The 25,937-nt window shown below is 38.0% G+C and overlaps 3 protein-coding genes across 11 annotated transcripts in view; 1 reads left to right on the forward strand and 2 right to left on the reverse strand.

Moving 5' to 3' along the window:
* The window catches only part of LOC113026412 (myocyte-specific enhancer factor 2A-like), a 45,608-nt gene extending 34,942 nt beyond the window's left edge, over nucleotides 1-10,666 (reverse strand). Inside the window, exon 1 of the mRNA XM_026175181.2 lies at nucleotides 10,528-10,666. The gene's annotated coding sequence lies outside the window, so the exon portion shown is untranslated. The remainder of the gene's footprint in view (nucleotides 1-10,527) is intronic.
* A 1,255-nt stretch (nucleotides 10,667-11,921) lies between these two features.
* LOC113026460 (uncharacterized) lies at nucleotides 11,922-20,601 on the reverse strand. 4 transcript variants are annotated; one of them, XM_080300378.1, is made up of 9 exons: nucleotides 20,197-20,582; nucleotides 19,990-20,110; nucleotides 18,458-19,858; nucleotides 18,185-18,300; nucleotides 16,506-16,653; nucleotides 14,757-14,891; nucleotides 14,486-14,579; nucleotides 13,745-13,908; nucleotides 11,922-13,669 (listed from the first exon to the last, which is right to left on the reverse strand). In XM_080300378.1, the coding sequence occupies exons 4-8, from the start codon at nucleotides 18,223-18,225 to the stop codon at nucleotides 13,892-13,894; spliced, it is 435 nt and encodes a 144-aa protein (XP_080156504.1). In that variant the 5' UTR covers nucleotides 18,226-18,300; nucleotides 18,458-19,858; nucleotides 19,990-20,110; nucleotides 20,197-20,582; the 3' UTR covers nucleotides 11,922-13,669; nucleotides 13,745-13,891. The 4 variants fall into 4 exon arrangements, 3 of the variants coding, with proteins under 3 accessions (XP_080156504.1, XP_080156506.1, XP_080156507.1); XM_080300380.1 differs by having other exon boundaries at nucleotides 18,185-19,858; nucleotides 19,990-20,087; nucleotides 20,197-20,601; XM_080300381.1 differs by having other exon boundaries at nucleotides 18,177-19,858; nucleotides 20,197-20,583.
* A 468-nt stretch (nucleotides 20,602-21,069) lies between these two features.
* Nucleotides 21,070-25,356, forward strand: LOC113026429 (uncharacterized). 6 transcript variants are annotated; one of them, XM_080300373.1, is made up of 11 exons: nucleotides 21,079-21,225; nucleotides 21,528-21,613; nucleotides 21,762-21,794; nucleotides 21,891-21,980; nucleotides 22,392-22,463; nucleotides 22,572-22,660; nucleotides 22,773-22,875; nucleotides 23,129-23,231; nucleotides 23,311-23,363; nucleotides 23,471-24,662; nucleotides 24,771-25,356. In XM_080300373.1, exons 1-10 carry the CDS (start codon nucleotides 21,180-21,182, stop codon nucleotides 23,567-23,569), a joined length of 774 nt encoding a protein of 257 aa, XP_080156499.1. In that variant the 5' UTR covers nucleotides 21,079-21,179; the 3' UTR covers nucleotides 23,570-24,662; nucleotides 24,771-25,356. The 6 variants fall into 6 exon arrangements, with proteins under 6 accessions (XP_080156500.1, XP_080156499.1, XP_026031055.2 ...); XM_080300368.1 differs by lacking the exon at nucleotides 21,079-21,225 and having other exon boundaries at nucleotides 21,445-21,613; nucleotides 23,471-24,267; nucleotides 24,469-24,662; XM_026175254.2 differs by lacking the exon at nucleotides 21,079-21,225 and having other exon boundaries at nucleotides 21,446-21,613; nucleotides 23,471-23,549; nucleotides 24,469-24,662.
* Nucleotides 25,357-25,937: the final 581 nt, after the last annotated feature.

Genomic DNA, 25,937 nt, shown 5'->3' on the forward strand with positions numbered 1-25,937 from the left:
TTATGTTGGTTATGTGTCTGCTTGAGTTTCCAAATTGTAATCGTACAGTGTAAAATTTCTAACAAGAAAAACAGGCTGAAGGTCTGCTGAGCCAATAACATTTACAAATTACAATCTGAGCTGCTCCCACACAGTTCAGTGTCAAGAATCCCCAATCATATTTTCTATATGGAAACACTACTGCTACAACTTTGAAGCTCATTTAGTATTTGCCTCAAAAACGTCTCACAGAGACACAAATCTACAAATGCTTGTGGGTTATGGAGAGCTGACGAAAATAAAAATTACATTTCTCTGCAGAAATGAATATAGAAAAAGAAGGACTAGAAACTCTAGTCTTCGCTCAATCAGTACTAACCATTTGGCCAAAAGAACAGACTCTCATTCAGTTACTGATGTATAAACTGAAGTGATGCAACTGACTTTATGAGAGAGTTTTGCAAGCCTTACAACCATATAAGTGCTTAGTGTTTAATGTGGATTTATTGGTCCCTTTTTTCAGGCCAATACAAAACAGCAACATTCAGCACACTTTTGAGTAGAAGTAAAACAAGAAGACCACCAAAGTTAGCTGTTACAGCTTCATTTATGAGTTGATCTGAGAAAGGCAATTTTTGCTTATAACTTTTTGAAAAGCAATAGCTGCTGATTTTGTACAGTAAAGCTGGAGAGAGGGGTGATGGGATCGTGCCTTAAAGTATGCCAAATAAGTGATCCACGATTTCACAGTTTTTAAGGTTAAACTGACACGCAACTATTAGCAGTCAGGCAACCAACATAGAAGTTGCATCAATTGTAGTTTGACTGATCAGTTTCCACTCTAAAAAGTCATCACCAACAAGTTATGTGACTGCATGAGTTTCTCACTCAGTCATGACTGAGAGGTAGCCTATCCGAGTGTCTTGTTCATGCACTTATCGACTAGTCACTTTTGGGCTCTGGCGTGGGCTGTGGGAATTGAACATGAGTCTAAAGTTCCCGAAAGGGACGCATTTGGAAAGTTTGCGAACATCACACCATGAATTAGTGCATGTGAGTTTGCCGAGCCACATAGCTCCAAAAATGAGAAATATCTGTAGCCTCAGCCCAATCTTTTGATCTATTAAATGATATTATAATGAATTCTTTAACATTTTGTTTGTTCCTGCTCTCATTGAAATTCTGCGCTTTCAGCAAAGTAATAACTTCCTTTTTATCTTGTGAAGTAATGGTAAGAAGATCTGAGGCCTCCATCTTGAGGTTCCTTTAGGCAATCTCCTATCCCCTACCCAAAACCCCTGCTTACATATACACACATATATTTCACCATTAGCATTTCTGGCTCTTTGAAAATACTGGTTAAACAGTGAGCTCTTTTTTTAGGTTAGCATATGTACTGGACGAGTAGAATGCCTCCACACAAACTGAATTTGTATCGATCTTGCAAAAGTGCCACATAGAGGTAATAGAAAACTATAAAAAGGTGAGTCTCTAAAGCTTTTCAGATCATTAGATTAGTGAGTGTAAATAATAAAACAAAGTCAGACTAAAAAAAGCTGTACACTGAAAAACTGTCTCCTGTTGAATGGAAAGATAAGACGTGGGTGCTTTGAACACAAGAAAATAAGTGCTCAGAAAACGCTGTGCAAACAGATGGACGGTGTAGAGCTGCAGGATGAGTTTATAAGTTTATGCAGATGCTGAAAACTGGCTAGTATTTCAACACATGTTGTAACTGGCCTGATTTCCAAACCTACAGTTTTGCAGTGTTTGAATGAAGGCACTTTGCCTATTTTAATCAGTCTTTCTAATTATAGACATCTAATTACGTGTCAACTCAATATTCTGGATGATAAAACAATAGTAAACCACTTTTTCTTCATGGCATCTTTGTGTGTTTTAGAATTTTTAAGCAGCTGATTCACCCTCAGACCATATGGGTGCCTATGCTAACATTACTTATAATCAGCCTCTAGGTTTACTGTGATTATGAGAAATAATTGCTCAAATCCATGATCCTGGCTTCTCTTAATACCAGCTTCAGTGCTTCAAGCAATGTTATTAACAAACTAGTTTCTTCTTTTTGTTTCCTACATTTTGAATAGCTACTTGCCTAAGCCTACTAAAAAATAAATAAATAACTGAACACAGTATAAGTGAAGTGCATGACCCAAGCCGAGTAATGAAAAGAACCACAACAACCAATCACAGCTAACTGCCTAACCGGCCAAATGATATCACATATAAACAAAACATTTATTTCCTTTAAAAAAAAGATAGTAAGTCGGGCTAATAAAACTAACAGTGACTTGTCACTTGTACCTCATGCCTGAACACTCTGGCTACTCTGCACGCAGTGGGTTAGAAATACTGGGAGGTGCACAACAAGCTAAAAGCGTGCCATACAAGCAGTTGAGAGCTCACTGTCTTTTTGCACAGCCATGCAATGAAAACAAAAAACATAAACTCCCTGTTAGTCAGACCAAGCCATGCTAAGAACAGCTGTGAGATGAAGCTGTCCTTGCTAACACCCCAAGAAAGATGGTAAAGCAGTTTATCTGAACAGATTTGCTAACTGCATAACAAACACACCATGCCTTCTTTATTACTTCACAAAAAACTCATGCAAGTTCACCAGAGGAAAACTTTTAGTGCAAAGCAGCAACAGCAGTAATGGTTCAGTCCACTACTATACCAACAGCTACTTTGCAAAACCCTGGCGTGGATGATGCTAATGTAAAGTTAGGTTGATATCTAAATGTAAAAAGAGCAACACAAGAGAAGCTTCAGTCACTTATCCCCTGTTTTTTAAGGCCACAGTACAAATGCACAGCACGACTGCTTGACATACTATAGCACAGTATGGAAAAAACAATCCTACACATATTAGCAGAAAACTCTAAAAGTCAGACACTCGCAATAAAGAATTCTCTTGAACAGTGTGGAAGCTGCTGGTATAACCTAGTCTTCAACTCAGCATGGAGTGACAGTGTCTTCATGTACAGCCAGTATTAATCAAGTGTTGGCACCATTAAGAACAGTGTCAGGACACTGAGCAGACCCAAACCACTCTCTGGTCTGGCTCTCATCCCTACAAATCAACAGTGAGTTTAATTAAGCCAAGCCATGCTGCTATTGATTCAACATTACTGTTTAACCTGGCAGCTCCGCGGGAAATCTATTTACTGTGAGCGACAAAGGCAGACTTATATGATTGCAGGAAAGTAAATTGCAAGGCTAATATTTGGAAATTGTTTTATTTGATTTCTATATTTATTGAGCGTAATTTCTTAGCTCCTCTGCAGCATATTTAGCATCAAACGTGCGGGTGTGTGGGCCTGTGGTCAGACGGCAGGCAGCCAGAGGTTTGGCTGGCTAGGAAGAGTTGGCTCAAACCCGATTACTGGGGTGACCCCGCAGGAAGAGTTCTCAAGTCCAACAGATTAGGAGCTTTTCCAAAAGCCACAGCAAGAGGAAAGCAGAGAAGAGTGGAGTAGGGTAGAGTTGAAGAGAGACGAGATCACTCAAAGCCTTCACTGCTAGAAAGTATTGCTCAACACAATAAACATGATTTCAATATTACCTCCATATATAAATACGCCTAAAACACATTTTATATTTCCCTTGACCCTTCAGCGCTGCCGGAAAGTAATTTGAATCAGGACAAGCAGAGATACATAATCAAATAAGTATTTTAATGTGCTCACCTGTCACAAGCCAGGCTCACTGTAGTTCATTTTAATTAACTAATATCACCATTTCAAACCCTCAACGCCCAAATACATCTTCATAATCATCAGTCACTGCAATACAAGCAAATGAACTGACAGAACCTTTCTGTCAGTTCATTGTTTTAATCAATTTTAAATCATGCTTTTTATTTGTTCTTGTTTCTAATGTCTCTGTAAAGCACTTTGAATCACCTTGTTGTTGAATTGTGCTATACAAATAAACTTGCCTTGCCTTGCCTTGCCTTTCAGTTGCTCAAATGAACAACAGCATCACTAACCTCAAAACATGTGACACAGCCCTCTGATGGCCAAAGTAATTATGACAGGAGCAAACTTAGGAAGCCAGGTCATACGGCAGTGTGGAGGGTGGATGGGTGGATCAACAAAATGTTTCTCAATTGGCGTTTCAAACAGTCAAAGACAAAGAATATTTTTTAGTTTTTTTGTCATCATCCTTACACGACACTACAAGAGTGGCCAGAGTGAATTCTTTGATTTAAGTCTAAAGTGTCAGATAGAAACTAGAAGTGTTTGGTATGGCAAGTGAAAGGAGAAGGAATGGATACAGAGAAGGTGGCACAGTCAAAAGATTTAGAAAGGTTAGGTTTGTGTCACTTTTTTGTTACAATAAGTATTCAATTCATGAACTTCAGAGCTCTACAATGAAATAAGATGTTAGCAGACTAGTAAACGAAGATGTGGAGAGGTCAATAGATGGTGCATTGAAGCTCAAAGTATATTGATTGGATGACAGGAGCTGAAGTGCTGCAATGTGGCACTGCCTTTACTTTGTGTATGGTGCCTCCAATAATAGTGATGCACCTCTTGGTAAAACTGCTGATAGTGACTGTTCAGTTATTGGCTATTACCGGTGTGCTAAATCTAAATAACTACACATATCAATTAATTTATGAAACCATTATTTACATTTTTTTTCTGAATGAATGTCTGCATGCTCAAGTGTCGTTTTGCAAGATACTGAACCTTAAAACTAACCCCAATGTGACAGTGTGTGAATATAATAGGAAAAAATGCTAAATGTGTAGTATAGAAAGCATTGTGCAAATGGGCGAGCTTGGTTTGTAGTGTAAAGTGCTTATTAAAGCTAGACGAGTGCTTTGTAAATGCAGTCCAGTCAGTTTGTTCTGGAGAGGAAATCTTGAGAGCACTTCTCTCATTTAGACTGTTTTTTTTGCTGAAATGGGTCATAACTCTCTGAGAGTTATGAAGTCAATCTGCTGAATGCTTCTACGGCAAGAATTATCAACTAGAGCTTTCATCTTTTCTTCTTTGCGTGATACAAAATGCATAACGTTTAGGGAGTCGTCATCAAGCTCATCAGGTTCAACGCATTTATCCACATTAAAGCTACGTGATTTAGCTTGGATTCACTAAAGCAAGTCATCTAATTGACTAGGAAAGAAAAACTCAAATCAGTCAGTCACGGATAACTTAAAATAGCTTTTCAATAAAACACACACACACACACACACACACACACACACACACACATACAAATGCATACAGTGCAGCCTCTATTTCTTCAGCATGTGGTGCAAAAAGAGAAGCCTGTCCCTCAGAAGTGTTGCTATTTCTGTTTACCACAAGGCCCCAAATATTCTATCATTAGAGAAACTAGGTGGGGAAGGAAATACCACTTGGGAACACATGGACTCGGTGCAGCCACACAAAGAAACCTAACTGACAGAGTGGATACAAGATTAAAGATTGTCATGTTATTGCTAACAGGTTTTATATCCACATCTTCATTTACATCAAAATGTCAAAAAAGGATATTTCCTCACTTCTCATGAGAAATCACAGGTTTGTTTAACATTATACTATTAAATGATTTACCCAACGTGTTATACAACCAATATTGGTTTTGTATGCTTCCTGTTGCAAAACTGATTTATAATTCTTCAATTCTTTGGTGTTTTAATCTGATAGAATAGTAAAGGTCGATAGTTTTAAAATGAAATTTAAAGTTTACCTTCAACTGAGAAAGATTTACACCAAAAAAAATAAAATAAAATAAACACAGCATGGTCTAGGGCAGGGGTGGGAAACTCCAGGCCTCAAGGGCCGGTGTCCTGCAGGTTTTAGATATCACCCTTGGTCAACACACATGAATCAAATGATTAGTTCATTAACAAACCTCTGGAGAACTTCAAGACATGTCAAGGAGGTAATTCAGCCATTTAAATCAGCTGTGTTGGATCAAGGACACAACTAAAATCTGCAAATCTGCAGGACACCGGAGTTCCCCAACCCTGGTCTGTGGTGAGTCACACTGAATACTAGACAATGTGCATGAATGGCCAAGACCTAGCCTGGGAATAATATGAATGTGAAAAGTCACTGTTCCAAGCCTGGTTGGCATTGAAACAACTGTTAATCCAACAAGGGGCGGGTTTGATGAAAATGACATTTTTCCATCCATTAGCAATACATCCCATTTTTTTGCTCTGATTGGTTGTAATCATCCAATTGTTTCCAGAGGTGCTTTGGTCTGTGCCAAGTGATAATGTGTCTTAGAAATCACATGTTATAAACTAATTACATTTGTATACCAATGCAAGGCTAGCAAATACCATCATGACAGCTGAGTCAAGCAGCATCGTGGTACTGTAGCTAAAAAGTACTTGAAGCTGGAGTACCAGTGATGACAGCTGCATGCCTTTAGATGTAGCTTACATATAACTGTATTTAAAAGCTCTCCCCTCCAAATATTTGAAAACACACATTGTCAGATAAATTAATTTATTTTCTGGGAAATTATGTTTTATATTTTTATCATTGGTTACATACTTACCCTGGGTAGCTCAATGATGAATGTAAAATCAGCAAAATCTGGGACTGTGCCCTGCAAGTGTCACACAGGCTGTATGCACATATTGAATAATATCTAAGTAAATAAATGACTGTTAGGCTTGAACAGTCTTTTGTATTAGGTGTAAATTTATAGAAGCATTGGTATAAATCAAGAAAATACGATGGTGCTGAATTTCTTCTGCATGTACTGGACACACCCTAGTAACATCTTCAGCACCAACCCTTGCATCATTCTTTATAAAACACTTAGATATTTTGGGGGGGTGGGTTCCCATTTTATTTTGGCAGACACAGTAATAATGTCTATCATTTCTGCTAGGATATCCACATGTTCATAGTCTGTTTAATGGGTTTTAGAAGCAGCACTGTGGGCTGCATTAAAGCAAATTTTAAGTTAAACAATGATGAAAGGCAGGGTCCATGTTCTCCAAATGGGCTGACATAAGTATCAAGGGATATTACAGTATATTCTTTTAAACATAAGCACTAGCAACATGTATTTTAATCAGATTTAAAATAATCAGATCAGGATGTGCATGAAACCACTATGCAATGCAACTGGGTGATGAGAACATTCCCGTGTGAAACCCATCATAACATATGATGTGTTTTTAAGAATGCACTACTTCCCATCAAGTCCCAATACACTGCTTTACTTTAAACCCTGGATAACAGCTATTAAGCCATTCAGATAACTTGAACCTGTGCAAAAAAAAACAGGGAGCAACTTTAAACTCATGTGGCTGATGTTAAACATTAAGGGTAACTTGGAGTCAAGAAACTGAGGGACACCACATTTTTTGGTCTCTAAGATTTTTTTCAGCTATGATATGATCACCAGCTTCCATCTGGTGTTTAGCAAGTCCTGTACAGTATGCCTTGAAAGCTCTTTGCGGAAAACTGAACGAAACTCTTAGAAGAACCCAAAAAACATTTCAATGCTGAAGAACCATCAGGTAGAGATCTTTTCATGTTCTCTAGTCATCATGGGAAAAGGATTTTGGGTCCCTTCTTTGCAGTCATCTAATCTATCTTTCTCACTTTTTAAAGAAATTGTCTGACTCAACGTCTATGCTACATGGATACAACACTGACATTTGTTCGCTTATGGTCTTTTATTTTTTTGGTATTCTAACATGACTAGTTTTGACCAGGGAGATGCCATCAGAGTTTCAACCATGTTTAATGGAAAGAAAATATATACACTATGTGATACTGCACCAAAATGATGCCAGACAGTATTCGGGTTATATACACTATCAATATCTAGCCTTAACTGACTGAAGATGGTAGAGTTCTTTCATCCCATTTGCTCCCCGTGGTCTCAGCAGTCTGACAGGGTGACAGTGTAACCATGACCTGATTACCTGTCCCCTGAAGCCTGTAATCACTAAAGCCAGCAGACAGGCCCTGCTGGTCCGCTGACAGGGAGGATAATTGAAGCTGATGGTACATGCTGCTCGCCCTGCTAATGAAATATGAAAACAAAGAGCAGGAATGAGGCAGCAGGGACAAGCATGAATGCCTGAACTACAGAGCCAATAACTTCTGTCTATTAACAATCAATGTGTAAAAAATGTGGATTGGTCTTTCTTATGAGCCAACACATTTAAAAAGTTTTTAGGTGTTTCCCACAGACATTATATTATGTCGCTGTTTTTCCCTTCTCATGTTTATCAAAGGAAAAGTGCTGTATTACGAGTTTAGCAATTAAATGCTGACACACTCCACAGTGCTCCTTATAGTGCCACAGTTAGACTATCAAAGAAATGATTAACCCAGCATCAGTGACACCACCCTTAACAAAATCATTCTTTTACCAAGTAGTATTGAACTAAAAACACACCACACTTCAAGTTTAGGTTAGCAAATTAAATAATCTTCATATATCCTTTAAATACAACTTTACAACAAAGTGAGGGAAACAATGTTTTTAAACTTTATGAGTTAGTCAGTACTTATCCCTTATCTCAGCGATAAGCACTGATTTGATGAGCTAACTGTTTTATTAAGTAACAGACACCAATAAAATAACCACAGCCTGTTTAATAGAAATCACACAACTGGAGACTGAACTCTGTCATTCTCTGTCTTCTTGGAGAGACTGATTTAAGTGACATGCTGCTTTCTAAATAGCAGACTGTTTTCTAAAAACCGAAGAAGATTGACTTTACTTTTGTGCAAATGTGTGATGCCTACAGTAAAAATAATTTTTAAAAAAGAGGTTTATTTAAAATATATGAAAATACATATAAAAATGAAAAGTAAGTAAAGTATGTATTAATTCGATTAACTTATATAGTGCCAAATCACAACAACAGTTGTCCCAAGGCACTTTATATTGTAAGGGAAAGACCCTACAATAATACAAAGAAAACAAAGAAAACACCAACAATCATATGACCCCCTTTGAGCTTTGAGTGCTTTTAAATGCTTTAGTGACAGTGGGAAGGAAAAACTTTCTTTTTAACAGGAAGAAACCTCATGCAGAACCAGGCTCAGGGGGGGTGGGGGGGTGGGTCGGCTATCTACTGCAACTGGTTGGGGTGAGAGGAAGAGGACAGGAAATTACTGCCTTGCTAATAAATTCCTCCTAGTGGATAATGTCGGTACTGCAAACAAACGAACAAAAACAGTTCTGTATTATGTCATAACTGTTTATTTCATGACTTTTACTGGTTTCATTATATTGTTTGTTTCCAATTAGAGAGAGAGAGAGAGAGAGAGAGAGAGAGATCTAAAATCTGACAGGCTACAGTCTCACATGACAACACAAATGCATTATTTTATTTTTCAAAATTATGATCCGTTTCACTGAATTCTTAGCCATTATTTCACATTGTTGCTTTATTTCCTACATGACATATCTCTAGTTGAAATGATTGCCACACTTCTTCTTTTTTTCAGCTCTGATGAGTTACTCTTGGAATGAATGAAGTAAGACGGAGGTGTTCTAGCACTAGGGTTGTAATAACAGATATATTATTAATAAACCTACTAAGCAACGTAATTTTTCGGTTTTGACTGAAAGCGACAACTTCTCAAATCTGGCAATATGAGAAGGGTCAACATGAGCATGTGCAGTAAAATAAGGATTAAAGCAGCATTTCCCCTTTAGGTAAAATACTTAAGCGTAATGTGTCAGGTTCAGAGAGTCGAAAACCTTTTTGAAAAACTTAATGTTAAATTTTCTATTTTATTGACATACATCTATGATTTTTGATTGTTGTTCCCCAGCTATGTGTACTGGTCGTCACAGGATCTCCAGCAGGGTGTACTTTGAAATCTTCCAGCAGATATTTTGTGATGAGTTGTAATAACTCTTCAATCATGCCACTGCTTCAACTAGTTTTTAAACAAATTATGGTTTGGACTTCTTCTTCTTTCTTCTTCTTCTTCTTTTTTTTTGCTTTAGACTACTGGATAGTTTGGCTTAAAACTATTTAAACTTGTATAATTCACTCCTATTCGATCAGTGATCATGTACACTGATGGGGACTTCCAACATGACTGCTTTGCTGAACCATTGTAAAGGCTAATTTATGGTTATAGTTTTGGGTGTTGTGTACCTGTAGGAAATAACACACGTTGTTCAGGACACCTCAGGTTTTGCGATATTCGAAGCGAGATACGCAGAAAAGGCAACGCTTTGTCAAAGATAGTCCAATCCAATCAAAGTTTTATGCAGCTCTCACTCAGACCACTTATCACAACATGTACAGTAGCCTCCGCGTACAGTATTCACAGTAAGCGACACTCAGGCATGAGATCACAACAAGCACGAACCGTTACCAAATATAGCCTAGACAGAGATGAAGCAGTGCAGAAGCAACATTTAAGGCAGTTTTGGAAGAAATTCAAACACTGAAAGAAGATCGCAGCACTTCAAGAAGGGTCGTGGTTCCCCTCCCTTTCAGTCTCCAAAGCACAGAACACAGTCAGCACACTTTCACATACAAAGACACATGTTTGCTCCACTTACCCCCGCTGGCCTCCCGGTGCTTCTGTAAATACGGGCTTTTTATCAAAGTGTCTCCGGCTGAAAGACACGGACAGATCCTGTCCGCTATATTTAGGAAACTGACAAACTCGGAGCTGCGAGAGGTTTGGCTCCTCCCACTGGAGTGTGTGTATAGCAGCGTCTGTACGTGTGTGCTTGGATCTTCCAACACACTCACACTGACAGGCATACACGATTTGTACTGCAGTGTGTACGTGTCTGAAACAGGGCTGTAAATATGAGTTCACATTTATACTTTAAACGTGTCAGTGTAAGTAGCTCGCTAACGAATAAAACAACGCTTCAGAAAACAATCTAGATATTCTTTGGTGGATAAGGGGCCACACAACCCATGCAAAATATACAAATACTAAAGAAGTATGAAACATCTGCAAAAACATGCAAAACATTCTGTCATTACTTTTTGTCTTCTTCTGTAATTTTGTATGTGTTTTCATTTCAGTGACTCTTCACTGTGGGAGAGCTGGGTGTTCATGTTGGTGCCCAGGCCCCAATATTTCATCTGTACATGGGTGTATTCAATCTAGTACTTTATTAGTTTAAATCACAGATGCAATCTTTCAAAAACAGGAGATCAAGACTTTTTAGGCGGAAAACACAGCATGTGAGTCGGCACTCACCCAAACACATACCCAGTATAATAATTGATCCATTGATATTTTAATTTAGCCTGTGCCTCAAGGAGGGGTGAGAAAGCTTGTGACTGTGAGGTCACTGGTTTAAATTTCTAAGGCAGCTGAGAAGATCTGCTCGAAGCAGAACATTCAGTGTTACATTCCTCCTTCAACAACACTGCTGGTGAAGCTTTGAGCACCCAGCTGAAATCTTTAGATGCTGCCTGAAGACCACTGGAGATTTCTCTGCATGGAAATTTTTAATTGTTAAGAAACATAAACCAAATCATTCAAACTCCAAGACAGACCTGACTTGCATAAGGGTAAATAAACTGTGAGCATGTCATGCTTCTCTCTTCTATTGTTATATGTTACAAGTTCAGTTTAGTTACATTAAAGCAGCACACAGAAGTCACGCCTGAGGACACACAGCAGGCCTTGTGCTGACTGAGCTGCCACCAGTATATTTTTTCCTTCAGTGCCTTCTGTGCAATTCAACCTTCAGTTTATTCTGCACAAATGTAAAGATAAAAAATTCTTTACATTTGTAGAATACTTTTCTGAAGTACAATACTTGTCCGTATACCTCAAATACTATTTCATTGCTAATCTGATGTTTCAGTTTCTCTCATGCAAGTCGTGATTCTTTACTAGTAAAAGACTGAAGCAAGCTTTACATATGATCAGATAAGACAAGATCCTGGATGCTGCAAACAAAACAAAAGACGATAACAAAAAGAGTTTTGCTGTATAATTTTTATTTATAAACAATTATAATTGACTTCAGATGAATCTAAATACCTGTAGTATTAGAAATAATGACTGTAGAAAACTTTAGAAGAATTCTATACAATCACTGATTAGAAAAAGAAAACCTCTCCTAGTTTCAATAAAATGGCATATTTTCCCATGTAGCTTGGGAAAACCAAATTATTTTTTAAACCAATATTAATGCAACAACTTGCAATGAATTATTAAGCCCAGTCTAATCTGTTCAGCAGGTGTGGATATTTACAATTAAGTGATGTAAAAAGACTCGTACTGTTTAACTGAACCATACATTATTATATATTTAGAGGCTTGTAGTTTCTCTTCAGAGAGATGAGTTATTTTTAAAGTTCAGTGGGTAAAAGGTAACCTCACAGAGCATTTCTTTGAGAACATGTGTCTGTGCCAAGGGAGGATCAGTCATATTAAAAATGAAACCCAGTCCTTCAAGGATACGAGTATAGAAGCCTGTAGTGCCCTCGTGTGTCCTTACCCCACGTGACAGCTGAAGTGCACTTGACTCGAGCTTCTTCCACTGAAGTTTTACTTCTTTATAATTGAAAGACAAGTTTTGATGACTTTTTATTAATTATAATTTCATTTTTCATACATTTTCCAACAACATACAACTCAAAGTTCCAAATAACCCTCTATTAAAATGAATGATTTTTAAGCTCTTCAATTTTAAGAAAAGGCATCTATTAATATGTGTGGCAGTAAACATTTTGCCCTAGTTTACAGCAGTTTCACCTGCTACACATCCTCTTAATGTGGGTCAGTTTGTGGCACTTTTTAACCAGTTAACAGCTGAAATTTATTTAAAATAAGAAAAAACTTTTTATGCACCCATCAAAAGGTTCTTTTAAGGTTCTTGTGAGCTTGTCTGCTACTACATCAACTAATTACGTTTTTAAATTAAACCTAAAAACCTACGTAACTATTAGGTTAGCCCTCACCATGTTTTTTTTTTTTTAAGTGAGTTGTCCCTACTTACACAATAGATTTAAAACTTACATTAAAAAAAACTCGTGTTCACTTCTATTTAAAGCCATGAAACATTTAACATGCAATTAAGTAAAAAGTAAAATGCACTATTTATAAAAACTTCGAGGTTGAAAAACAAAAACACATCCTGCTTATCTAAATAGAGAAATAATAAAATACTGATAAGTGAATGTTCATCATTTCTCGCCATTGTGTACCCTCCTCTGCCTTCTTGTCATTTAAAATAGGGCAGCATCATCAGTAGTTATTGGTAATAAACAGAGTAATATTATTTCAGAGACATCAGACAACTGTGTACAGTGCATGTGAATACTAATGGGAAATGCTGTGATGTTTTATACTGTGAAAGTACATTTTAACCTAAACCTGAACCTAATGGTTAGCTTGATGATCAAGCTTAAAAAAGCTTTGCTGCTTAAACCTAATAAAACAGAGAACTAAACAAGCAAAAACTAAATAGCAGCCAAGTGTGAGGGACAGGTCGACATACTCCAATATGTTTGTGACTGATCAAAATTATAAAAAGGTTACACTGCCTTTTCATTAACATTAAAATATGTTGTGTAAATGTATTACATTACAGGGATTACTGTGCTTATTTGATATCACAGCTTTACACCAGTTCATCTCTTCATTGTTTTAGAAGCAGCCAGGAGAGAAGAGAACAGAGACTCTGGCCTTTGGTTCAGGACATCTGGGTGGTCCAATTCTGCCACCTGTCAAAGAGAACACTTGGTAAGTTGAGGCTGAAGATCATATACGGATTAGTTTTGTCTAACCGTCTTTGTTACCTGTCCATTGTTCATGACTAGAATACGATCTGCATTCATCACTGTGTTGATGCGATGTGCTAGGTGAGCACAGTGCTGTCTTGAAAGGCCTCTTTGACTGTCTTTTGGATCAGAGCATCTGTTTCTGGATCTGTGGAGGCTGTGGCTTCATCCAAAAGAATGATCTATCAGACAATATGAGCCTCTGTTACTGCAGGAAAGTACTGATTTAAGGAGGAGCACATGGAAAGAAACAACTTCTCTCCAGATCTCCTCATCAGTGTACTTATTGAACGGATCCAATTTTTGGGGTATACAGTTGTATCTCTAGAGAGTTGATAAAGATAGATATATGGTCAGATTATAGATATTTTAGAGATTATAAAAACAATCAATGAACACTATACTCGGACAGCACAACTTTTTAAGCTCTTCAGTTTCACCCGATATCTCTCTTCCAATATGAACATAAACCTGCACAAAATGCAGTTATTTTCTAAGTTCTAAGACATCAATAAAAGTTAAAGTAGCTAACAGAGTCATATCATGACAGCTAGATTGAAGGCACAGACACTGTCACACATGGACTTTGAGAAATGTGCCACAATGGTGCACCTGTCCCATAACATCTCTGTTATTCCAAACATTTCTTACATGTGTCTTCATAGTTCACCATGAATTAAATAGTGCATTACAAATCATATAATAATAATAATAATAATAATAATAATAATAATAATTTCATGCTCATGTTTTTTATACCGTTGTTCATCATTCCAACATCTTCACCAGGTCTGAGCTCAGATTCATTCAAGTTGGCAGGATCCAGGGACATCACTTCATCTTCCATCTGCTTCTGAAAAGAGAACAATAACAGTTTCACAGTTAGGTCTGCATACTTAACATAATAAAGCTTACAGAACTCAGTGAATTCAAAGCAACAAAGAACTGATACTAAGGCTTTTGAGCTAACTGAACAGTAAGAGTAACAGAGCTACAAACATTTGTACTGCAGTTTGTGTGAAATCCTTACTTTAGACTCTTCCATCTGGTAGTTGCTGATGAGTTGAGCATAGCGCCCATTTGCATTCATCAGGGCTTGATGGTTTCCAGCCTCCTGAACCTCACCATCCTCCAGAACCAAGATGCCATCACAGAACTCCAAATACTAAAAGACACAAGTTAAGACAACTGTGAGAAATGCCCCCCCCCCCAAACACTCTTGTTGCATCTGAAGTGGAGTGACTTACCAAAATGGTTCACAATTTGTGATTAAAACAATACCATTAAGTTTAAGTTTCAACAATCACAGCACAGTGATTTATTTAGATTATATACCAGGTGTGACCAAGAAGTTCCAAGACTGCCTATAAAAGCAAAGCTAAAACCTAAACAGGTTTATATTTCTATATTTCTTGAAGGTGGCCTTTTCAGGGAAGACTGCACTGCTTCAAGTATGACTGCTTTTAGATTAGTCCCTAGAAGCCCTGCTCTGGCCACCTGAAATTCCCTTTCAGCAGACTCTTTCAATTCCTGATGAAAGCCAATGCACACTATACTTTGCTCATAGGGAACAACCTTCAGTGGACTCTGAAGACTGCTGATGAACAAAGTGTGAGAACAGTTGATCCAGGGAGGGGGACAAAGCAGTCAAAATGTGCAGAATAAATTAAAGTTGAAGGTGAGCGAGAGTGCACTTTTTATATATTACTCCATATGATTTCTGGGAGGTCAAAGTCAACATTGTTTAACCAATATAGTTACTCAAGTCCCCAAAGGTGTAGTGTATTTTTATGAAGCTTTGAAGACAGTCCATAAAAAATTCTGGGTAATATAAAGTTTTTACCAATTTTAACAGTAGGTGTGAGCAACCTTGACCCAATTATCACCAAAATTAAATATGCTTAAGCTCTTATTAAGATCTAACATCACACAAAATTTGAAAACGATAAATTTAAAACTGCTAGACTGCTAAGTAACTGACAAACAGAACCCATACACACGCCCTCCCTCTGGGAGGAGGAAAAGCAAGCCTTTACAGTATATCTACCCTTAATCATTTTAGTGACACTCCAGCTTCAATTATCCACTTCACAGACATAAACATAAGAGCAATGCAGTAACTCATGAAGATGAAGATGGCAAAAGTGGTAAAGGCCTGGAAATAAAGAAAAATACAGGAAAATTTCAATTTGTGGTAAACCACATTTAAAATTTGTCATTACTGCTGTACTTCTGTGGTACTCACACTAGCTGCACAGTGGCAAGCCTATCACGGGGTGTATAAAGAGGGTCAGAACGGTGGCAAAGGTGGCAGAGATTAGGGTAGTGGTACAATTAGTAGCCTGGATGTAACCCACCAACTTTAGTTGTTCCTTTTTCTTTTTTCTAAATCCTGTGAGAGAAAAAGTTTGCCAGTTCTCTTTACCTTCAATAATATTTTTTGCTCTGACCAATTCTGCTAGAGTTGAACATTCATGTTAAAAATTACAGACAAATAAAGGCATAGTTCCTTATAATGTTTAAAGATGGGGAAAACAATCACACTGAATGCTCTTATGCATGCTTATATACACATAACATAATTCTGTTGGCCAACATACAGCTACTTAACTTACCCTTAATACCAAAGCAGTTGAAAGTGATGAATAACCCCCTCTGCTACTTAACTGACTAGATAAATATCCCAGAGCTTTATCCTAGTTGGCGTTATACTCTAATTATAAAATTCTCCTTCATTTTTTGGAGCAGTGTATTATATATTGTAAGACAGATAACTCACAGGCCCGAGAAATAATGACAATGCCACAAAGACGGAAACAGCAGTCGACCGAATCAGCCTGGTTCTCAGAAAGCGCAGGGCCACACGAACTAGCGAGGCCTTCTCCGGGCCTCTCTTTGCCACTTCTTCCTTCCAGAGTCTCTGAAACCTGTCAGACACTCACACTCAGTGGTCTCATTTAAACAACAAATCAAGTCTTTTTCCATGATTAAAACATCCTACATTTGATGTGGACAGTATAGTCTAATTTTTGATGAATCTTTGGCTCAAATACAAATTTCATAAACTAGGTCTATTATGCATTAGTAATACAGTATATGATAAATGAGTGTAAAGAAATGGGAATCAGAGACCTTTGCGTACCAACGTCAGCAACATCTGAAGGAGATAGTGTGAGGGTCGATATAGTAACTACAGCACAAGTCTTTTAGTGAAAGTAGGCTTTTTTGAATATGTTTAACTCAACTTGCAAGTCTACGCCAGTCATAAGAATCAAGTTTGACATACTGGGTGCATCTTTTTATTGTGTGGCTTCACTTATCCCAATAAGAACACGAGACGCTGGTTATTATAGGTGTTACATCCCCCAGGAGGATGTCTCTTCTCCCTACTAACCCTTTGTTTTGTCTAGGCTCCACCTCCTCTGTCCTGATTGGATGCTGCGCAGAGTCTGGCTAATTGGTAATCAGCAAAGCACTACTTAATGCCTGTGGAGCTGTGCTTCTGTGCCCTCTGGCCATTTTGGTTGCCATACCCGTGCAGGCTTGCATGCCTTTGTAACTTGTATGAACATTGTTGTTTTTCATGTTCAGACTGCTTGTAGGGGAGAGCTGCCTTTTGTTTTGACACTCTGTTTTCTCCTGTTTATGTGTTGTTAGGTAGGTTATGGTTATAGGTTGTATATTTTGTTTCTTTGGAGTTAGGTAAGTTTCTTTTATTTCTACATCAGGGATGTTTTGTTTGTTATGTTGGCCATGGCTCTCCCTGACGTTATACCTCAGTCTGAACCCAAATCTCATCACCAGCATTAAATAGACCTTCTACACTTACCATCTTGGCTCCTCCTTCTCTATCCACCTTTATGTTCGTCCCTTCAACCCCCTAGACTAGCCAGGGGACGTAACAACAGGTTTTTTCCAATCGAGGATGACTGTCAAACGGGGACAGATCCAGAGCTGCATATTTACTGGGAATAACAAGTAAATATGACTTTGGGGTAAATGCCTAATCAGTGACACTGTTATTTCACTTAGGCACGGGAGGAAGTCTCTTGTGCTCTTTTATGATTTTTTTAATGGTCTAGAGCAGGGGTGCCCAATCCCGGTCCTCGAGAGCTACCGTCCTGCAGCTTTTAGATGCATCCCTACTCCAACACAGCTGATTCAAATGGTTTGATTACCTCTTCAGCATGCCATCGTGTTTGGCAAAGGCCTGATAACAAGCCATTCATTTGATTCAGCTGTGTTGGAGTAGGGATGCATCTGAAAGCTGCAGGACGGTAGCTCTCGAGGACCGGGATTGGGCACCCCTGGTCTAGAGCAAATTAAACTACTTTAAAAATAGTATTTTACTTAGACCTAAATAAAGGAAAAAGTTCTCTCTTCTGATTCGGAATTTTCTCTACTAATCACGCAAATCGTCAGTTTTAGACAGTTTGTTAAAAAGAGATACCTTCTTACCATCTCCACACAGCGGTCCTCGGATTATCTGCTAACGCCATCTTTCCTGAGAAATGATTGGTCAGTAGGTGGCGTTTTCAAAGTTTGGGGTATTTATCAGGAACTTGACCTGCTCCCTGAAAAAACAAAAACTCTAGAGAAAATACGCCTATAGAGCCCAGGAGGTGATTAGGAAGAATGAGAAAAGGAAAACTGCTTGACACTAGATGGATGTAGGTAGGTATCACGGGAAGAACATGTTCAAGCTGTCAGGTTAATATTTTCCTTACTTACCACAGGTAGCCAAATTTCACTGCGCAAATATTTCGACATCTGGTTTGCCTGAGACCTTATCAGAGAGGTTGGTCTGTCCTGTGACCCTTATGCCTCAGGACTGGACATCACAGGTGGGTTCAGATGAGGATTTCCTCAAACCAGCCTCCAGTTTTAGAAGCACAGTCAGTGCAGGGGGTGCATGTTTGGAGTTGTGTGTGTCCTAAATATTACGGTAAGAGAACTTAAGGCCCAATTTCAAAATAAAGGTGAAAGTGAAATTCTGGAATAGTCAGTTTATTCGCATTCTCAATTTATACAAAAGCTAGTAAACGACATTTCAAATGGCTATTATTTAAAAAAATCCAAACTAACGCGATATTGAGAACTAATTCTGTGAGCCAGGTCTGGACTAGCTATCTGGCGTACGCCTGTGGGCCTGCCCAGGGCTATCATAATTTACCCCAAAAAGTATATTATAATTTCTTTTGCGACCGCGACGTACCATTGGTTGATTTTCTTGAAAGACATTGGGCTTATCGAACGAAATCTCTCAGCCCTCCTCGGTCTGTCCCTCCCTCCCCTTTTTAACCTAGGTTATCCATTTGGGACGATCTGATTTCCTCGTGTCAGCATTGTTCCCACATCATCATAATTAATGTTGTTCCAGGTTCAACATTGCAAGTGACCAATCACCTTCTTGTGACGTCATTCCTTTGCGACTTCGAAATACCCGCCTTCGATTATTTCGAAATACAAGTGAAGAAGCGAAAAACCGCCGCCTGTCCGCCGAATTTGAAGTCAATTCGCCTGTCCGCCGAATTTGAAGTCAATTTAGGATACTTTCCTTTAATAAAGCATTATACATATGTTCCTCTAGTGATGGGCAGATGAAGCCCCATGAAGCACTGAAGCTTTTCATCCAATTGGTTCACCCCAACGCGAAGCTTCATGAAGCTTCATTTGCTCTAGCAGGACGTAAAAATAATAGCTGGCATGAATTTGAAGAGTGTGGCATTTTGCACACAGCCTGTAAATGTCAACAACAAAAGGAGTGTGTAAAACATGTATATTGTGATGGCAGTATACTGTGTATATTTATAGTGGCAGTATGGGAAATGATTATTTGGAAATGCTTGAAATGGAAATGATCATTTACTGTGAGGTGAGGTGTGGTTGGGGTGTGGACAGTGGTTGTGCTTTTGTAACGTTGAGGTATGGACAGCTACACACTGCCTGTTCACATTTTATTCTGTAAAAACTAAATTTTCACTGCTTTTATGACCTTTTTAGTGGGGAGAACATAGCTAGGATTTAATGATTTAACAAATCTTTTGAATCCTTTGTCCTCCACAATGCTAAATGGCTGGGAGTCCTCAATCACCATGCTGACCAGGTCTTCATCTATTTGAGATTGTTCTCCTGAGGAAAGACAATAAAGATAAAGCACAAATATAAATATCACATACGTAACTTATAACAGTTGTATAATATTGTTATATCATTTAGTAACATTACTGCATCCTATATTATCATTGCATTTGATGGCTCACCTGGTCTTGCTCCACAATCGGTGTCCCCCTTATTCTCATGCAAAGCTCTGTAGTGCCTAAGCATGGATAAGGTGTTGTTGTTGTTATATCCCAGCTCCCTGGCACATAGAAAACACTTCACCTTGTACAAAAGTCAAGACAGCTCAACATAAATTGTATTGCACCATCAGTATCATGAAAATACATCTTCTGTAGAAATTTACATACCTTGTTGGGAGGAATAAGATCAAAATGTTCCCACACAGGGGAGGACATCCTCCTCTTCTTAGCTGGCTCCATTCTCTCCTGACTTTCCTCACTCTCATAAACCTCCAAACGGTCTCCAAACTCTCACTAACCGCAACTCTCCATCAAACACCCACATTTTTGAATGAAGTCTGAGGGGTTTATATCGCTGTCATATCTCGCGGCAAAGTTCGAACCACTTCATGAACCAGTCACGTGGTACAGCCGGGCAGCGAGGCTTCGGACGTCATCATTTTCAGCTCCTCCCATAAATGAAGCAAGCCTCGATACGCGCTTCGCGGAAACGCCCCCTCCATTACTCGACACACGCTCCGAAGCCTCGATACAGAACGTCCCATCACTATGTTCCTCACTTGGCTTGCTGTTTGTTTGCTAGCGATAGGCTACTTGACGACAGCATTAGCTAACCAGTGTTCTCTAGACCAGCGTTCCCCAACTTTTTGGGTGTTTCGTGGCCCGGGGGTTGGGTCAGGCAAAATTGCAGTAGCTTCCCTGATCATTTTACAAACATAAGTGAAGAGAATCTGGACTAAAAGGCCTAGACTTATGGTTGTGTGCTGAATCTATGAATCAAACTATCACCTGGAAACATAATTAACTGGTCCATAGCTGTGAAACTGGACATGAGTTCTTGATTCTATGGAGATTAACAGTAATCCAGAAATTTACAAATTTGTCCTGGTACATCGCGTAAATGTTGTCCCTGGTACATCGCGTAAATGTTGTCCCTGGGACATTGTGTAAATGTTGTCCCTGGGACATCATGTAGAATTTGCCCTGGGACATCGTGTAGATGTTGTCCCTGGGACATCGTGTAAATGTTGTCCCTGGGACATCGTGTAAATGTTGTCCCTGGGACATCGTGTGATAGCTTGTAAATAATGGAATGAAAATTATTGATTGTTATTAACTTGTGAAAAAGAAGTGTAACAAATCCACATGTTATGTTCTTACACCCTTACAGAAACTGTGACTCCTTCACAATGTCAGGTAAATGTCAACTCATGTTGAATAATCAACCAATCAAGCCTTTTATTATCACATGCAATGTTACACGTACAACTGCAATGAAAATTTCACCCCCTTCTGACCATACATATATTGCTTAAACATCACATTGGGAAGACAGGTCGGAAACAGTTAGGAAGGTCAGAAAACAATTTAATTAATAGATGAGGAGGAGAAAAAAGAACTACAACCAGACAAAGCTCCTAGAACACTGAAATGGATGATGGTTGCAGCATGCAAAAAGAAAATGATATCTGTTGACTACAGCATATGCTTTCTCACAGATTACCTTGTGGGAGTAGCTGGACCAAACTCTATTGGTATTTCAAGTTTGAAATCCCTGTTTGACCAGACTAACATTTCAGATGAGGTACCTCTTGACATAAAAATCCTTTTATGTTGTCATAAAACTAATGTTAAATTCTGCTTTAAATACACTTTATTGTACAATTTACTTAATGAATCGTATTCCTTAGTTCTGTTTTTATTTATATGTATTTATTTATTTGTTTTATAAGGTAATAGATGGCCTAATCTATTTGCAGTGTGAGGTATGTTGAAAAGCTTGTTTGATCATAATGACATAGCATGTTTACGTTTTTTGTAATGTATTTGAAAACATAGGTGTATTTATGTTATTTTTATAGAATTTCCCTCACATTTATCCAATACCAAGCCAAATCACTGGAAAAATTTTGGATGGGTCCACAAGAGCACAAAGTGCATACTTTTTGAAGGTATGACTTGGACTGTGGTAACTATGTTCTTATCACAAAGGGTTTATAAGTTGCCACTATAAACAAACAGCATTTTCCAAAATTGAAGCCTTGTCAGAAGAACCTGAAAAATACCTTTCTGAAACCTTTTCTGTGTAAAGACTTGTTCAAAAGCAATGCACACAGATTAAAACATTTCTGTCTTGGCCAACTGATAAAGAACACCAAAAATTGAGTGGTGCGTGTTGAGTCTGTGGTCTTGATTTGTTTTGTACACACTATAGAAATTAATTAATGTAAACCAAAAATGACACTTTCTATATGTTTGTGTATCTGCAGAATTAATTACAAGTCTCACCTGACAAGCTTTTGCAGTTTTGCAGTGTCATTCTTGACAGAAAAACATACTTGTCACATTATTTTTATTTCCAGAAAAACATCTTTCAGATGTATGAGAAATTGATTGGAGCCTGTCTGGAAAACGGCAGCCACTGGACCTTGTTTGTAAGTTGCACAGATTTTGCACTCTCTCTAGTGCATGATACTTTTCAGTGTCCCTCATTAGGAAAGCTCAAGGCCCAAGCCTACCATATCCATCTTTTTACAAAACAGTTTTGTGACATACCCAAGAGGACCATAGTCTATATGAATTCATTTGGCGAGTCGGAGGTCAGAAAAAGTGCGGTGTTGAAAAACTGGAGGTAATTAATTAACATATTTAACATAACATATTTAATTTAATTGAAATCATTACCGAACGTGGTTATTGATTTCTCTATATGCTTTTTATTTGTAATAACTGCGATCTCTCAGCTCATTTGCTTCAGCAAGAGGCTGCGCTGGAGAGTGGACCTTGTCACATGTGAGCCACCCACATCAACAGGATGGGAACTCATGTGGAGTGCATGTCATAATGGTACTGAAAACTATAGCTTTAACCTATATAAGTAATGTTTACATTTTTGCCTATTCAGTTTTTAAAGCCTTAGAGGCAGGATGGTAAAATCTCAATTTTTTTTGTAGATTGAACCATTTCAGCAGTAATGCTTTGCTTTGGTTGCTCTGTTTTTTTTTTTTTCCCCGGTGGGGTTAAAAACAAACAAACATTTCTTTGTTAATCTAATTCTTTTTGTTCTTTTTTTTTTTTTTTTTTCTTCGTCAATTATTAGTTTGCCCAATCTCTCATTGACGGTAAAACACAAGTGGAGGAGTACAACACTGAAATCACAAAGCTCAGGTCCCGACTTTGCCACTACTTATTTTCCTCAATAGGTAAAGATAAAATTAGCTGCCTTCTTTTTCTCTAACATTGGAAAATGTAACTTGTACTTAAACAAATTATATTTTGCAGATCGAACTAGGAAGTGCAGTCAGTGCTGGTGTGTGATTGCAGCCAAAGACCGGGTACACTATGACATGTCCTTAGCCATATAGATTGTTTATTTAATGGACTTTGTTCATTTGTTTTTTGTTTGTTTATTTCTTCTTCTTTTTTTTTTTTTAATTCACAGTCGCAGTGCCAGAAATGTGGTGCATACAAGCACATGCGTTGTTCAAAGTCTGTTTGTGGCATCTGTATCTTCTGTGAGAGTAAGTCACAATATAACTAAACAATGTCCAAAAATGTTTAAAGTGAAATTTTTTTTCGTAATTTTGCCTTTGCACACCAGGACTGTGTAATTAAAGTGGACGTTTCAAGATCCAGTTTTTACACAAAACTATTTTAGACATAACTGTGTCGTATTGTGGGGATTTCTCTTCACAATTAAATTGATATAGTGCTGTTTATATCATTCTTCTTTATGTAACAGCACAGTGCAGCACAGCAGAGGGAAAGGAGTTGTGCAGCATAGTGGGTGGCTATACAGGAGGAGCAATAGAAGTAGCCAGTGAAGAATGTCATCAGGGAAAGCATCAGGCAGCGAATGACAAAGGAAAAGTTCCTAAGGGAGAGAACATCTGCAGCAAATCGACAAGTAACAGTGAGATAGGAAGACTGACAGTCAGAGATGAAGGTACACAGACTGAAAGAGATGAAGGTACACAGACTGAAGACAACGAAAAAGAAGCAGAAGTATACGGCACAAGTCTGAGTACAGATAATGCTGCTGCTGATGATGTTGACAGGATCGATGCAGATACAGAATTCCAAACTGATTCAGAAGGAACTAGTACAGTTTACAGAGTGCATGGTCGCTTATCTGTACCAAGCTCAAAAAAGAAAACCTACACAATAACAGAAGACGAGATCAAGCGCAGAATCAACGCAGAGAACATGTCAGTTCATGTTTTCAGAGGTTTGATTGGGGTAGGTATACATTTCGTGATTTTGATGTCACCTGAAATAAATCCGGGTTACTCGTATCAATGAAGTGACAATGTGGCTGGAAATTGTGCATTTGCTGCAACATATACACAATTACACCATGTAAACAAAAGCATTTAACTTTGTGCGCACGTGTGTGTGTCTCTCTCTGCTCTTTTGGTGTTTGCACTTTTTCTTTTTTAGGGCCGTAAAGCCAAACTGCCCGCAATGATTCTTGACAGGCCTAAGAAGGCCAAAACTAAAGTAACAGTGTTTAGTGTTCTGAGTGAAGAGGAGGCTGGGGAGCTAGCCCTCGGGTTTGCCGGAAGATTGGCCTGCGATGTCACAACAGACATGGTCTGTAAAGGCATCGACCATTCAAGTGCTGATATGACAAAGTAAGTTAGTAAAACAATATGAAAGTTGTATCTTTTTTGGTATTATTTGTCATTTCCCCGTATTTGGGTTATTGGTGTAACATTGTTAATCTTACTTTCTAATAACAGACAGACTCTTCTCAAAATCCAACACAATCTTAAACATGAGCTGACTGATTCCTCAACCTTCAGTTTGCTGACACACACCTTTGGCCCCGCTGCACTGGATTCTGTCATTTCATTCCTGTGTGAAAAACTTGATCTTGTCTCTTAAATAATGAAACCTTTTGTGACTTTTGTTTGTTCTGTAAATCAGAATCTTGAAAATTGTTCATTGTTGTTCTAAGTTTGTGTTAACTATTTGGCAAAAATGATTGGTTCCTAATCCAAACAGCATAATGACTGTTCTAACACATATCTTAAAAATGCTACAAAGAAAGAAAATTATCACATATGTTTCAATATGAATGTAATTGTGTCACACTCGGTTTGTAGTAGCTTTCCTGTTTTATTTTGAGTTTTGGTATGTTTACACTGTTATTTTTATTTCCCGTGTGTTCGTCTTCCCTTATTAGTTTTACTGTATTTAATTAGTCTGATTTAATAACTTATAATTATTTACTTTCCAGTGTGTATATATGCTCCTCGTTTGGATTATTGTTTGTTTGAGTTCTGCCTGTCTTTTCTATTAAAGATTTGGACTTTTGGACTATTAGTGGACCTCGTAGGTTTTTATTCTGTTCAATTGGTAATTGACTGGGTTTAATTTAGTGGCCTGGAAAACAGGCCGGAGGGGTCTGGTCATTTTAACCCCCTAAGACCCGAAATCTTCCATGGCATGCATTTTTAATTTCTCTTTGATATTTGGGCCGATTGGAACCCGATGAATGTAAAAAGAAAGAATTACCAGGTTTTGTTTTTTTTACCTAATTTTTGTTTCTGAGAAAAATGAGAGCCACATATGAGGACATTAATTTGAAATTTTGATAGAACAGTTGCAGTATAATGTCCTCATAACTGTATATCAGGCACTTGTTGATCAAGATTTAGTATTTTGGTCTAAATAACCCAAAATGTGATGTCCACATGTGTGGACGCCAGGCTGGAGTAAAGTGTTAGAGCTATTTATACCTATGTAAACTTTTATACACTGGTTTTTACCTGTCTTGTTTCAGAAAGGTTTAAAAGGGTAATGTCCACAGTTTATTTGTTTATTTATTTGTTTGAATTCAACATATTTTATTAAAGTAATTGAGCTTGAACACAGAAAAAACTGAATCAAATAATCATAAAATC

This window comes from Astatotilapia calliptera, chromosome 1 (assembly GCF_964374335.1).
Source record: "Astatotilapia calliptera chromosome 1, fAstCal68.1, whole genome shotgun sequence".
Lineage (NCBI taxonomy): Eukaryota > Metazoa > Chordata > Actinopteri > Cichliformes > Cichlidae > Astatotilapia > Astatotilapia calliptera.